The 14,505-nt window shown below is 40.6% G+C and overlaps 1 protein-coding gene across 1 annotated transcript in view; it reads right to left on the bottom strand.

Moving 5' to 3' along the window:
• Positions 1-14,505, bottom strand: part of LOC149437173 (uncharacterized) — a 510,919-nt gene that overhangs the window by 273,265 nt on the left and 223,149 nt on the right. The window contains exons 15-16 of the mRNA XM_089661020.1: positions 10,220-10,387; positions 6,020-6,187 (exon numbers count right to left, since the gene is read on the bottom strand). Of these exons, the coding sequence (XP_089517146.1) occupies positions 6,020-6,187; positions 10,220-10,387 (336 nt within the window). The remainder of the gene's footprint in view (positions 1-6,019; positions 6,188-10,219; positions 10,388-14,505) is intronic.

Genomic DNA, 14,505 nt, shown 5'->3' on the forward strand with positions numbered 1-14,505 from the left:
GAATTTGCAGCTAAATCAATATTCCCTTTTTTTCTGTAGATAATCTCAATCTCATGTTGGATATGTTGTCCTTTCAGTACCTATTTTGGTGCACCTGTGCCTATAGTTGTCAAGTGAATGAGAGCAACTTTACATTTTCCAAACTGGCTGTTTCAACAGTTAGGACTTTACATAGGCTGCACTGTAAAGCCTGGTACGCACATTAAGTTTTTTTTTTTTACATTCAACCCAGCAGGCTGAACAAAAAAAACCTGATAGATTGGAGTACTAACTAAGCGATGTTAGTACAGCAATCTCTCCCGCTGTGTCTTTGTGTTCTGACAAGGGTACTTTGGCCACTGGCTGTGAGAACTAATTGGATGCTGGTTTTCCAGCATATCCCATCTACAAAAGTTGGTCCTTAAACCGACTTCTGTCAGAAGGACAGCTGTACACATGATCCAAATCTGAGCTGGTTCCTGCTGAACTGGCTGATATTCGGACCATGTGTACCCAGCTTAAATCAGTATAAAGGAGTAGAGATACATTGTGAGTTGTACTAGAAACCTGTAAACATGTTTTGCTATTGAAATTAGTGCTCAGTGCTCAAGGGGTCAATGACTAAACCCAAAGACTGTTACATAGAGGCCAGCCTAGCAGTAAATAAATGTTAAATCTCAGAAAGGACTATATATGCAGAGGATCTTTATGGCAGCTGTGGTGTGTATCAGAATGACAAACAAGAGCGCTAATAGCAAATTGTGACAAAGGGTAGCTACTATACTGCAAGGAAGTTATTTCGTTATTCATTTGCTAATAAAAGGTGTTGCAAACAAACCACATATTCCAGGTAAGGATTTTGTTGCATGGTTACAATGATCCAGCTTGGATGTAAGTATGAATATGCCATAACTGACCGAGAATACCTGTAATAGTTACAGCTACTATAGTAATCCTCTCTGTCTTCTGGTTGCCATGCCATGTGATTGGAAAGGTGGTGATGTCATGATCTCTACCTCATTGACTTTGTCCAATCAGAGAAAACTTTGCTTTCACTGAGAGAATGCAAATCATTTTCTAAATGGTGGCTGTGCTGAGCGAGCGGCCCCCTGGAATTCAGCTTTTAAGATTATTTATATTTTGATTAAGTCTTTTTCAAGGGGTAAACTATAATCACTCATTACTCACATACACTCACCTAATTAGCAGAGCATGGACTACAAGGTGTTGCAAATTAGGTGATTGCCAGCAAGTGCCCAGATCTGTCAATGCAAGTAATTAAAATTGCTTGTGCAGCTTAGCACTAACATTTTTGATGGATTTGTTTTTCTCTTTCATAAATACATTTACAATATATTTTATATTGTAAACTTATCCTTTAAAAAGGAACTTATCCTTTAAAGTAACCCAGTCATGATTTTTTTATTCAGTTTGGAAAAATGTAAAGTTGCTCTCATTCACTTGACAACTATAGGGACAGGTGCACCAAAATAGGTACTGAAAGGGGAACATATTCAACTGGTAAACTACGTAACATGAAGGGGTCTCAGGTTTAAACGTGTTGTGTAAATGTATGACCAACTGGCCTGCATTGTCTTACACTTTCTATGTCTAGTGTTCTGACCACTAAACATATTATATGTGCTTAACACTGCCTGCTTATGCATTCTGCACTGACAATATACCTATACTTATTTTTGTTGTAAGGATAAGTTCAGCTTTCGCAACATGTCACGGTACACCCATATTCAGGGTGTAACATGTTACAAACGTGCCGGCCCCCGCTCCCCGTTGAGACACCTAGCAGGGGATCTTCTCCTCCCTGCTAGCTGTCACAATTTAAAAAAAACACCCACCTGCCTGGCCACATCATTCATTCACAGTATTCTGTGAACGAATGAACAAGTCCCAACAGCTTTTTCGGCGATCGGCTTGTAATTCTCAATGAACTACCACGGTGCTGTGGAGCACTGTGGTAGTCCATTGTACTTTCTGTCAATATATCTCCATGCCCGTACATCCCATACAGGCAAGCAGATATACTGAGAGCTCTGCAGGAGACCAATGCTTTAGAGGCTCCAGAAACAAAAAATAATAAATGCACATTGTCTTACCTGCAAAGGTGAACTTCTCCTTTAAAGCAACCAACTGATTTTTTTTATTCAAATCCCGCTTACCAGTAGAATTTTACAATAATTACTCACCTTTCAAAAGTGTCTGCATTGCAGATCTCTGCTCTGATCTTCTGGGAGTGTCGATATCCATGGTCCCCCGCAGCTCACACTGGTTCCCTCCTCTGATCTCATGTTATTGCAGGAGAGAGTGATAACAAAAAGGGGGAGGTACCAGTGAGAGCTGTTGGGAATAATGATGAGACGAACATACATGGGTTCAGCTTGGGGTGGGTTTGCTGAACTTTACTGAAGTTTGGGTGCTAAATCCTAACCCAACTGAAGGTTTAAATTAGAGCTAAATGTTAAAATAAATAAATAAATGATGATTTTCTAGACCAGTGGTCCCAGAAAACCCAATCCCTTGGGTTGTCGATGGGTTTTTATCTTTCAGCGGGCAGCATTCACATACATTTATATTTACTGTGTATATACACTGCTCAAAAAAATTAAAGGAACACTTTGAAAACACATCAGATCTCTTCCGCTAGATCTATGACCTCCTTCAAAAGCGCTTGTAAGAATGATCTGCACAGACGTGGCCTTATCTCTATTCTATATGCCCAACTCTCGACTTCTGAGTCCTCCCCTCGCCTCTCATATGTCACCAAGTGGGAGAAGGATCTGGGCTCCCAGCTGAGCTCCGAGGATTGGGACCGCATTTCGCAAGCAACAAAATCCTCTTCACAGAATGTGGTAGAAGTCGAGACGAATTACAAGGTCTTATCCCGATGGTATTTGGTCCCGGCGAGGGTCGCTAAATATTCACCAGGATACTCTCCTGATTGCTTCCGAGGCTGTGCGATGATGGGCACATACCTTCACATTTGGTGATCCTGCCCAATAGCCCACACCTTCTGGGATGGTATCTTCCACATGCTATCTACCCTTCTTCAAAAACCACTGGCGCCAACTCCAGACATCGCCTTGCTCAATTTCCAACCCCCCTCGATTTCTAAATTCCAGTTTAAGCTCCTCTTGCAGGTCACAACCTCTGCAAAGCAAATTATAGCAAAATCTTGGAAATCCTCATCTCTTAACATACTGGTGGTTCGGAATAAGGTGACACAGGCCATGATACACGTCAAAGTGGAAGTTACCATCACAGACACAATTCCCAAATTTTTGTCGATCTGGTCTCCCTGGGTCGATCACTTCCTCCCTCAGGGTTTCAACGAATCGTTGCTTCTTCCTTAATGCCTCCCCTCCCTGGAAGTTGCTCCAGAGCACTGGTCTGGTCCCACATCCCATCCCCTGTCCTGGAAGTCACATATCCTGTTTCCTTCTCCCCTCTCCCCCTTTTCTTTTTTGTCACTTTCCCACTTCTTTTTTCCCCCCTTCTTTTTTTCTGGTTATTATATTAAGTTTGCAATAAATATACAGATGCTATAAGGCCCTGGGCCTCACGTTTTCTCTTGCTACATATATTGTAATGTTTGTTGCATCCTGCTGTATTTTCTACACTCCTGTAACTCAATAAAATGTTTGAACAAGAAAACACATCAGATCTCAATGGGGAAAAATATCATGCTGCATATCTATACTGATATGGACTGGATAATGTGTTAGGAATGTAAGGATGCCCCATCGTCTGATAGAAATGAAAATTATTATCCTACAGAAGACTGAATTCAAAGACATCCTGAAAATCAAAGTGAAAAAATTATGTAGCAGGCTAGTCCATTTTGCTGAAATTTCATTGCACAACTCAAAATGGTACTCAGTAGTTTGCATGGCCCCCACATGCTTGTATACATGCTTGACAACATCGGGGCAGGCTCCTAATGAGACCACGGATGGTGTCCTGGGGTATTTCCTCCCATATCTGGACCAAGACATCACTGAGCTCCTGGACAGTCTGAGGTGCAACCTAGAGCCATTGGATAGGCCGAAACATGATATCCCAGTGGTGTTCTATTGGATTTAGTTCAGGCGAGCATGGGGACCATTCAATGGTATCAATTCCTTCCTCCTCCTCCAGGAGCTACCTGCATACTCTCACCACATGAGGCGGATCCCAGGACCCACCACAGCAGCGTAGGGTCTGACAATGGGTCCAAGGATTTCTTCCTGAAACCTAATGGCAGTCAAGGTGCCATTGTCTAGCCTGTAGAGGTCTGTGCGTCCCTCCATGGATATTCCTCCCCAGACCATCACTGACCCACCACTAAAATGGTCATGTTGATCTGCCAATTCCGGTGTTCAATGGCAAATGCCAATCGAGCTCTATGGTGGTGGGCAATGAGCCCAGAGTCCACTAGAGGATGTCCGGCCCTCAGACCCCCCTCATAAAGTCTGTTTCTGATTGTTTGGTCAGAGACATTCACACCAGTGGCCTGCTGGAGGTCATTTTGTAGGACTCCAGCAGTGGTCATCCTGTTCTTCCTTGCACAAAGGAGCAGATACTGTTCCTGCTGATGGGTTAAGGACCTTCTACGGTCCTGTCCAGCTCTCGTAGAGTAACTGCCTGTCTCCTGGAATCTCCTCCATGCTCTTAAGATTGTGCTGGGAGGCACAGCAAACCTTCTGGCAATGGCACATATTGATGTGCCAACCTGAAGGAGTTGGAGTGCCTGTGCAACCTCTGTAGGGTCCAGGTATTGCCTTATACTACCAGTAGTGACACTGACCCTAGCCAAATGCAAAACTAGTGAAAAACAGTCAGAAAAGATGAGTGGGGGAAAAATGTCAGTGACTTCCACCTGTAAAACCCATTCTGTTTTGGGGGTCGTCTCATTGTTGCCCATCTAATGCACCTGTTGTGAATTTCATTAACACTAAAGCAGCTGAAATTGATTAAAAACCCCCTCTGCTAATTAACTGACCAGGTCAATATCCCAGGAGTTTCATTGATTTTATGCTATACTCTGATTAAAAAGTGTTCCTTTAATATTTCTACGCAATATATATATATGTATTTTTTTTAACACAGTCTGCTGTTGCCTTCTTATTTACATTTACCTGTCAACCAGGATTTCCCATTTGACAGCTGAATGAGCCAGGTGGGGAACTTAGGAGCACTAAGTAGGGAACTGTCAAAATTCAGCAGCAATAGTGATGTTGCGTGCAAAGGTTTCACTTCACACTGCAGACAGAAGTTTGGCTCAGCCAAACACCTATTTTGTTTGTGGAACCTCCAAACAAGCAAATTTTGGTCTGTACATGGGTTTAGACCAAACCAGGAGCTCATCTGAAACTCCCAGAAGTGTCCGTTTCCCAGGGGACCTTGGGAAATCTATACTAGTGATTGAAGTTTGGAGGCACAAGCACCAGGAATAAGTACTGCTTTCTTTACAGGTACAAAAATGTCAGGCAGCACTGACCTCCTGTTTATATATAATATAGTATTGAAAAGCTGGGGGAACATATACTTATTCTGGCAATACCAATGCACGGGTGTGGGAGGTAGTAGCAAGCTCCAACACTACCCAAAGTCTGGGAGCTTTGTTTTCAGAATGACCCAGTATTTGGCTATAATTGCAAGCTTTTGGAGGCTGGTGCAGATGTGTGCACCTCTAGGTCACTGCATTGTATACAAGTAGCAGTTTCTTTTGGTTGACAAAGTCTCTAAGATATTAAAAATATATTTACAAATATTAAACCATGATCGAAAAAAACACAATCTGGCCTATATTAACATTCTTCTACCTACCGTACCTCTAAAAATGAAAATGGATAATCTAGCTTATGTAAATAGAAAGTAAAGAAAAGCACATTTCTACAGCTTGTAATATAATTGTCGTTTATTGTCTTCCTATCCTAGGGTAAGATCGGGAAGATTAACATGTAAGGCATTTTTAAAATGATGTCCAGGATTCAAACAAAACACGACAACAAAGTCCAAAGAGAAATGAAGACAACAGTGTTACCTGCTCAACTGTCTGTTTGTGATTTGCTTGTAATAAAGTCATTTCCAAGTTTAAATCATAAATGTTCTGCTCGGCAGACTCCAGACTTTTTGTACTTTTTCTGCATCGTTTCTTTGACTGTTCCAAATCTTCCCGCAGTTTCGCTATCGTTTCCTCATAAAATTCAGCCTTGAACATTAGAAATGTGCAGTTTGATGAAGACCTTTCAAGAAACCTTTTTTTTAACATTTGAGATTATATAAAGATCACTATGTGATTGTGGGAAAAAGCAAAAGCAACCTCTCACTACTTTGAGGCCTTTTCTATAGCCCAGAGCGGCTTTTTGCTGTGATCACGATCTTTAAACAATTCTCTAAAGTTTCCCCATCCTGATGACAGGGGCACACATGAAGTACGAGCCAACGCCTGACCTGCGTATGAAGACACATTTGTAAGGAGTTCCTCACCAAATGTGTGAATACAATTTTTCTTCTTTCCTTTTATCAGGGAATAGAGCTTGTACAAATAATAAAAGGCACAGGTTCTGTAATCCTCCAGTCATCTAACCTTCCCACAGGGGCAAACAGAAGCGACGTGCAGTTGGATGGTGTCACAAGCCACAACCAGAGGATTAAAACAAGTCTTATTACCGTGCAAGCTCTGTCATTCCGTTAAATTACTTATGTGAACAATTCAAATAGCCAGGCCAATTTCACCTACTGCTCAGTGAACCTACAGGAAGGGAGGAGGTTTAATAAAGCTGAGACACAGATTACTTTTAAAGCAAACTGTATTTATAATCATTCCTTGTGTAATATACGTCTGCAATCATTTCCAGGGAAATGTATCCAACTGCATTATAATGAAATGACATCAGTGACTGCAGCTGCTGCAGTATAAAAGAGCATTTTTCATTTGCATAAATCTGTATGCAACCTTTTTCTGTAGGGTAAGTTTAAATAAAACTCAGCGTTTTATCCTTCTTCAATGATGGAGTAACCATTTTTTCTTTTAAAAGGGTAATCAAAAATTTTAGTTCATAAACATTTCTGTTCCAGTGTACTCGGTATGTTTCATCATGCAGATACAGTAAATGTGAACTAAGATGACATATGATATATATTATTATTTTTTTTGCCTTCAATTATCTCAAAAACAGTGTGTGTGTGTATTTTATATATATATATATATATATATATATATATATATATATATATATAAATATATATATATATATATATATAAATATAAACACACACACACACACATACATACACACACAGTGTTTTTGAGATTATAATTGAAGACAATCAAAAAATACTATATGTATATATAGTGGGGGTTAGCTCAGGTGGGGGATCACCTTCCCTGGTAAAAAGGTAGTCCAGATGGCAGGTCTTTCTTAAGAATCTGACTTGTAGCCAGTTTTATTTAAAAGGTTGCATTCATCATAGACAAAACAGAACAGAAAAATCCTTGGCATCCAGGCACTAACTAAACAGAAGAGATTCCTATCTCACAGGTGAAGGGCTTCGCCCTCTCACCAACAGAACAAAACCGGTGTGCAAACCTTTTCCTTTCTTGTACAAAGCAAACTCTTTCAACCACAGCTCTCTCAGGTATGGCTCCTGCTTCATTTATATCACCTGCTGGTGGTCATCAGTGGACTGCAAAATCCGGTCCGGAAACCAACTTTGCCAAAGTGGCCTGGAGAACCCGGACTGGACTCATATATATTTTATTTATTTATAATAAATTTATTATAGTATTATATTTATTATAGTTTAACATTTACAGGGATACCAACTTTTTTTTAAGACACATCTTGCAAATTTCATACCCAAGAGCATCAAACCCTATATCTCATTTCAGCATGCCTCTGGATGAACAGAATGGCAAGTAAAACAGTATACATTTCCACAGTATACAGTATACATTTCCACAGTGTGTTTTGCTTTTTCTCACTTTGAACCAGCAGTTTAGCCACGTTTATGCACATTTGCGTTTAGAAGCGTTTTTAAAAGATAACCTCAAGAACCTCAAGAATGCACTGAAAAATAGTAAATTTACTATAAAAGGCTCCTAAAATACCGCAAGAGTTATTTTATCAAGTCATGCTATATTTTAGTAGTGAAAAGCATGCATTAATGTTTCAGCTGTCAGCAGGGTTCCCACTGACAGCTGAATGTAAAAGAAAGAATTGACGGCAATTAAAAAATAATAAAAAACGGCATGGGGTCCTCCCCTCCCATCCATACCAAGCCCTTCGGGTATGGTATGGATTTTGAGGGGAAGCCCCACGCCAAAATAAAAAAAAATGGCGTGGGGTTCCCCCAAAATCAATAGTAGACCCTTATCCGAGCATGCAGCCCGGCAGGTCAGGAAAGGGGGGGGCAAGCGCCCCCCCATTCTGAACCATACCAGGCCCCATGCCCTCAGCATGGGGGGGTACTTTGGGGTAGGGGGAGCTCCCCCGCAGACCTCCACAACCACAGCCCAGGGTTGTGGGGAAGAGGCCCTTGTCCCCAAGGTGCTTTGTGGGGGAGCTCCCCCTACCCCAAAGCACCCTCCCCATGTTGAGGGCATGTGGCCTAGTATGGTGGGGGGGCTCTCTCGCCCCCCCTTTCCTGACCTGCTGGGCCGCATGCTCGGATAAGGGTCTGGTATGGGTTTTGGGGGGGAACCGCACGCGTTTTTTTTTTTTTTGTTAATTTTGGCGTGAGGCTTCCCCTCAAAATCCATGCCAGACCTGAAGGGCTTGGTATGGATGGGAGGGGGGATCCCACGCTGTTTTTTAATTAGTTTTTAATTGCCGGCAATTCTTACATTCAGCTGTCAGTGGGAACGATGCATGCTTTTCACTACTAAAATTCCGCATGACTTGATAAAATAACTCATGCGGTATTTTAGTAGCCTTTTTAGTGGATTCAAATGTTTTTTGTTTTTTTTTAAATGCTACACGGTACCCTACCGCATACTCGGATGCGGTAGGATACCATTTAGTGAATTGTGCCCTGGATATGGACCAGTCAAAAAATGCTTCTAAACGCAAACACTTATAAACGTGGTTAACCGCATTTACAAGTGTCTGGCGTTTGAAACGCCGGTAAAATCTACTCCTGAACGCAATTTTGCTGCGTTCAAAAAAGAAACAACTGTACACTCAACTGCCTGTAAACTACAATGTGTAAATGAACACATAGGAAACATTAGGGAGAGTTCAGGGGCTGCTGAAAAAAAACACAAGAAAGCTCCTGAACGTCAGTTTATCAGCTGCAGTGTACATGAGCCATTATAACTACAGTATAAAGGTTATTTTAAAAATATCCTATATTTAGCATTACTTACTTTCTATGAGTCCAAAACCTAAGTTTGGGAGTTATAAGCCTTCAAAGTCTGACAGTTGCTGTTATGTCACGCTCTTAATGTCACATGCTGTCTTCCAGCTCCTGAGAGTGCACAACAGTATAAACTAACAGAGCTGCATAGCAACTACAGGGCGGTGTTATTCAACATTTGTTAAACTTTCTGCTGCTGGAAGAAAGTATGTGGGCTCATGAAGTTTGCATAACTATAATCATCTACCAGGCTTAGGTGGATTTTGACTCTAAAAAGGTGCAAGTAAAGTTTAACAAGTAGGCAAATCTAAATCTCACATAGCTAAGCATTTACAAGTGTAACAATAACAATGGATAATCAGATTCTTGAGCACAGGGGTCATCCCTCTTTAATAATATAATATAGCATTTCATTTAATTCTACTATTCCACCCATGTCAGCAGTTTTAATTTTTCCAAGTTCAAAGTTTTTGCTTTGTGGACCTGCATCTACTGGTACTGGTTTTATAATTTTGTGACTGTTTCTGTAAATTGGAGTCTACACTTCCATATGTACTCAATAATACCAGTTTGTGAAGCAGCTATGCAAAAATGACACCAAGGATTTCAAAAATACATAAATGTGTCCAAGAAATAAAACAAAAAAAAAAAAGTCAACTGTTCTTAGTTGTGCTTCTCAGTAAACTAGAGCATCTCACAATTTATTTGAAATCAACAGTCATTGTAAAAGGTCTCTGTCTTGCTTTGCTGCAGTAAATTCATCAAGAAAATCTTTTTTTTTTTCAGTAGTTTATTTACAAATAACTGTGGAAAAAATCTATTTCAAAATGTAATTCCTGTAATTGATTTGATTGTATTATTTATATGCCCTTTCAAAACATACCTGTATCATGTAATGTTTAATTTGTTTTTCTGCAGTGGAATGGTTCAGGCTGAGAATTTTCATCTGTGCTTGTGTCTGTAAGAGATCACTCTGGCTTGAGTTTTTTTCTTCTTGCAGTTGGCGAACGTCATCCTCCAATTTTGTCAGCTGATTTTCTTGCTCTTTAATCTAAAAACACACAAAAAGGAACATATATGAAGGCTACATATTTTTATTTAATACAATTGATACCGACAGTGTTTCAAGACTGTCCAGTTTGCATCAGGGGCGGACTGACAACTCATGGGGCCCCCGGGCTATAGGGGATCATGGGGCCCCTGTGACCTTGCCCAAACTCAAAAAAGCCTATGAAAAAGGTACCAGTGGCATCTTATGGGGCCCCTTACTGACCCCAGGCCCTCGGGCAGTGCCCGAGTTTCCAAATGGTCAGTCCGCCCCTGGTTTGTATATCCTGTTGGATTTTTTAAAATGATAAATTCTACAACCATGGTGCCCAACCTGCAGCCCTTTGGCAGTTTTGTGACACTTAGGGCCCTTGCACACAATAGTCTATGTTTTCCTTAGCTAATTGCTTACTCAGGGCAGTGAAAGAATAATATATTCTTTACATAGGATTGCACTATTTCATTTTCATTCTCTTACTTTTTTCTATGTGTTTTGTTTTTTCTTTTGCTCTATTTACAATAGATCTTGCTGAGAGAAATAACACATGGTTTATAACAAATGTGGCTGTGAGGCGCACAAATCTGGGAGCATTGATTTGTAAACAGACATAATGGCATTATTCTCTGGCAGTCTCATGTAATGTGTCCCCATTCTGTAAAGCTGAACTCCAAGCAGTGTTCCACCCACTGAGCAATCACATTTTTACTCCTGCACTAGTAGGGGTCATTCCCCTCTACTTCTGTTTTATGAGACCAATGACAGCTATTCCCGCTACTTCCCATGCCACTGGTCTTGTAACACCCCTGTGCAGCTTATTCACAGTGTAGACTGAGGGCCTGGATCCTGGCCTGACCCACCCACTGTGTTGTTCATTAGTACAGAGGGAGGACCTGAGTCCTAGTCTGTCCCACCCACTGTGTAGTTAATTTACAGTGTAGTAAACAGAGCCAGGTCTTCTTCTGAACAGCCCATTGTGAAGTTCATTCATTGTAGTGAAAGGACCATGATCTGATCTGTCCACCACTATCATCATCGAATTGATAGACCCATGTAGTTTTCTAAGGTGTGCTGAATGACCTTCAGGATGTGACTGACACCTCACTGATCCTTCCTCCCATCGGCCAGGCATATCTGCAGGTCCAGAAGAGGCTGTGACAGCATCCATTTACAATTAGCAAGAAAAAAAACTTTCTGCTTTTATTTACTTTGTATAATGAAGGGAAGCTCGGGAGAAAAAAAATTAGCCCATTCTGAAGTTCTTCTTTAACTTTCTGCTGAAGCAAGTCCCCAGTCTTCAGCAACTCCTATAGCACATGTTCACAGTCTCTGATCATCTTCTATGCCATATCTGCAGTCTCTATCTCTTGCACAATGCCTACGGTCTTTCACCATATTCTGTTGATATATAGTCTTACAACTTTCTGTAGCATTACATCTACTGAATATTACATGTTACCCTTTGTTAAAGTCAGGGAACCCATATATCAAGATACTTGAAAATGCAACAGATTATGCTGGAACACAGAAGAGTGGGTGAGAACATCCAAAACTCTCAGGAATCGAGAACTATGGAAAGAACTCAGCCCACCAGCCTTCAACTGTACTTAAAATATCACTTTTTAATAGAATGACACTTGAATAATTCTCTACTGGACTATCACAAAAAATATGAATGAACAAATATACTTTATCTGGAGCTGACATACTAGTACTAGAACAGTGACTGTGGTTAGCAAATTTATAAGGGTTTGGAATCATGAGATTATACTGTGATTCCTATAAGCAACCAGTTAAAAAGAGGCATGAATTTAATAAACCTCTTGGATGTTAATATACCTCATCACTGTGCTTCTTCCTATAATCACTTACCCTTGGGAAATTTGTACAGCATCTATGACACTCTGTAGCACTCTCACATGCCTTCATATGACCAATGTAGGTGCAGGTGACAGATTCATGTACCTATTGTAAACAGGTAAATGAATTTCAGAAAAACATTGAACATGGAGGGCACACGGAGGCTGGAGCATTCATACAGACACTCTGTCCTCAGCACAGCTGATTTCACTGCTACCACTCCAATGGTGTCACAGGCAGTGAAACACTAAAGAGTTTAAAGCTGGTTGGACTCTGATATCGACTCTGATAGAGACACTAAAAACCCCATCAGGCCTTCTTCCCTTGTCACTGACAGCAAGCAATGGGAGGATCCCATAGCCAATAGACAGCCTTCTATTAGTTATAGAATCTGCCCACTGCCTCCTATCAATCACAAGAAGACAGCAGACCCAATAGGCAACTAGTGTCTCAGCATCCCCCATCAGGCTTCGCTCACTGTCAGCATCACTGGTTGCACAGCCAACAGTATCCTTAACAACAAGTGATGGGTGAAGAGGAAATAGAGGTAGCAAACATGCTGACTGCTATACACAGTGTACAGAGACAGACACTCTTTCTGTCTCTATATGACAACTTACAGTTGGTCTTCATTATCTAAATTACCAGTTTCATTATCTACAAACTGGATGGAATTCTTTTTCAATTTGGTAAAGTAAAACTATTAAGAACTACCTGACTCCCCTGCACATCAGTAAAGCTACCTAAAATGGCCTGCAGGGATTTTGAATCAGGAGCAGGCCGTGTAAAAGGGCCTTACTGCCAGAAAAGTGTCCTTGGAGTAATAGTTCCCTCCATGTATTTTTTGGGAGGAACCTATGCAGAGGAAACTACATAGTAATGGTAAAATACATAGATAGTGTCCATGATGTGGATAGATGACATGTCACCTGCCATGTCTTTTCAAATCATAAAGCAGGGAAGAATTTTAGCAATGATTTATCAACTAGAAGTAAGCAGCAGGATTTTAAGAGAACATATCTCTCTTGAACGGTACCTGCAATATTACCTAGCTGACTTTTTACTAAGTTCTAAAAATTCTAAGCTGTGGGGGAAAAAAAATCATCAGACATGCACAAAATCCTAGGACTCTAATTACACCATTTTATGCAGTAGTGATATTTAAACCTGAACTTCATACATACAACTAAATACCAAGCTGAGATACATATAATGAAGCGGTGTTACCTGCAAAATAGTTTGTACTACAGTCTAGCCAATCCTGAGATTTACATGGTACAGACCGTACAGTGGGGTTGATGACCTGGTGTTTCTTTTTTTGCAATAAAGCCAAACATGAGGCTACTTTTCTTAGAATGCACCTCAACCAGTGTTTAAAAAAAAACTATTCAGGCTACAAAACTCACCTCCAATATGGATCTGTCTCCCGCAGTTTCTTTTTCCACCACAAGATGCTCATAGCCTTCTGGGGTAAATGATGCTGAACATCAATCAAGCAGAATGGCATACTGTGAATGCAAGGAGTATGGGCCTGCTCCCTGAGGAAGTATTGCAATGTCACCCTCCATTCGCAGTGTAATTATGCATAGAATGGTGCTGATATCACATTAAGGAGCACCCACCCAAAGGGGCAAAGAGGAAAAAGTCCAACCTGGAGAAGTTTGGATGCGGCAAGTATAAATAAAACAAAAAGCAAAAAAAAATAAATAATTCTGCCAGTGAGGACCATGAAGATTCGGGGGCATACCTGTTCTTAACATATGCAAAAGGCATATGACACAATTGATTGTCTCGTGTTGCCCCTTATACAAGCTTCATTTCAAATTACACTTCATTGTATTTTTTTCAAGAATAAGTATTGCATTAATTGGTGTTTTTTTTTTTTTAAGTCTGCCTGTAGGTCAGCTTTAATTTCAGCCATTATTGAATAGCCATTTAAATAATGAGCACTTTATTGTACGCACCATAGCTTATTATGAAACTCTTATTCTGCGCCACATGTTACTATTTTAAAAGCATGCTTCCATTGTTGCTAATCCATCTGCCTCTGCTGCTGCAAGAGCCAGCAATGCCTTGAGGAACACTCTCTACATAGAATAGAGACTTGGTCATGTTTGATCAAGTATGTGCCGTTATAAAGTGGTGAGAGAATGTAGGAAGTAATCACACAACGTTTCAATTTGACCAAACATTGCAATATCTAGGGAGATGACATGTTTTATTTTCACGCTGCCTTTAAAAGTAATGAAATTAGGAGACTTACT

The sequence above is a fragment of the Staurois parvus genome, unplaced genomic scaffold (assembly GCF_062004578.1).
Source record: "Staurois parvus isolate SC_StPar_1 unplaced genomic scaffold, SC_StPar_1.0 ptg001302l, whole genome shotgun sequence".
Classification (NCBI taxonomy): domain Eukaryota; kingdom Metazoa; phylum Chordata; class Amphibia; order Anura; family Ranidae; genus Staurois; species Staurois parvus.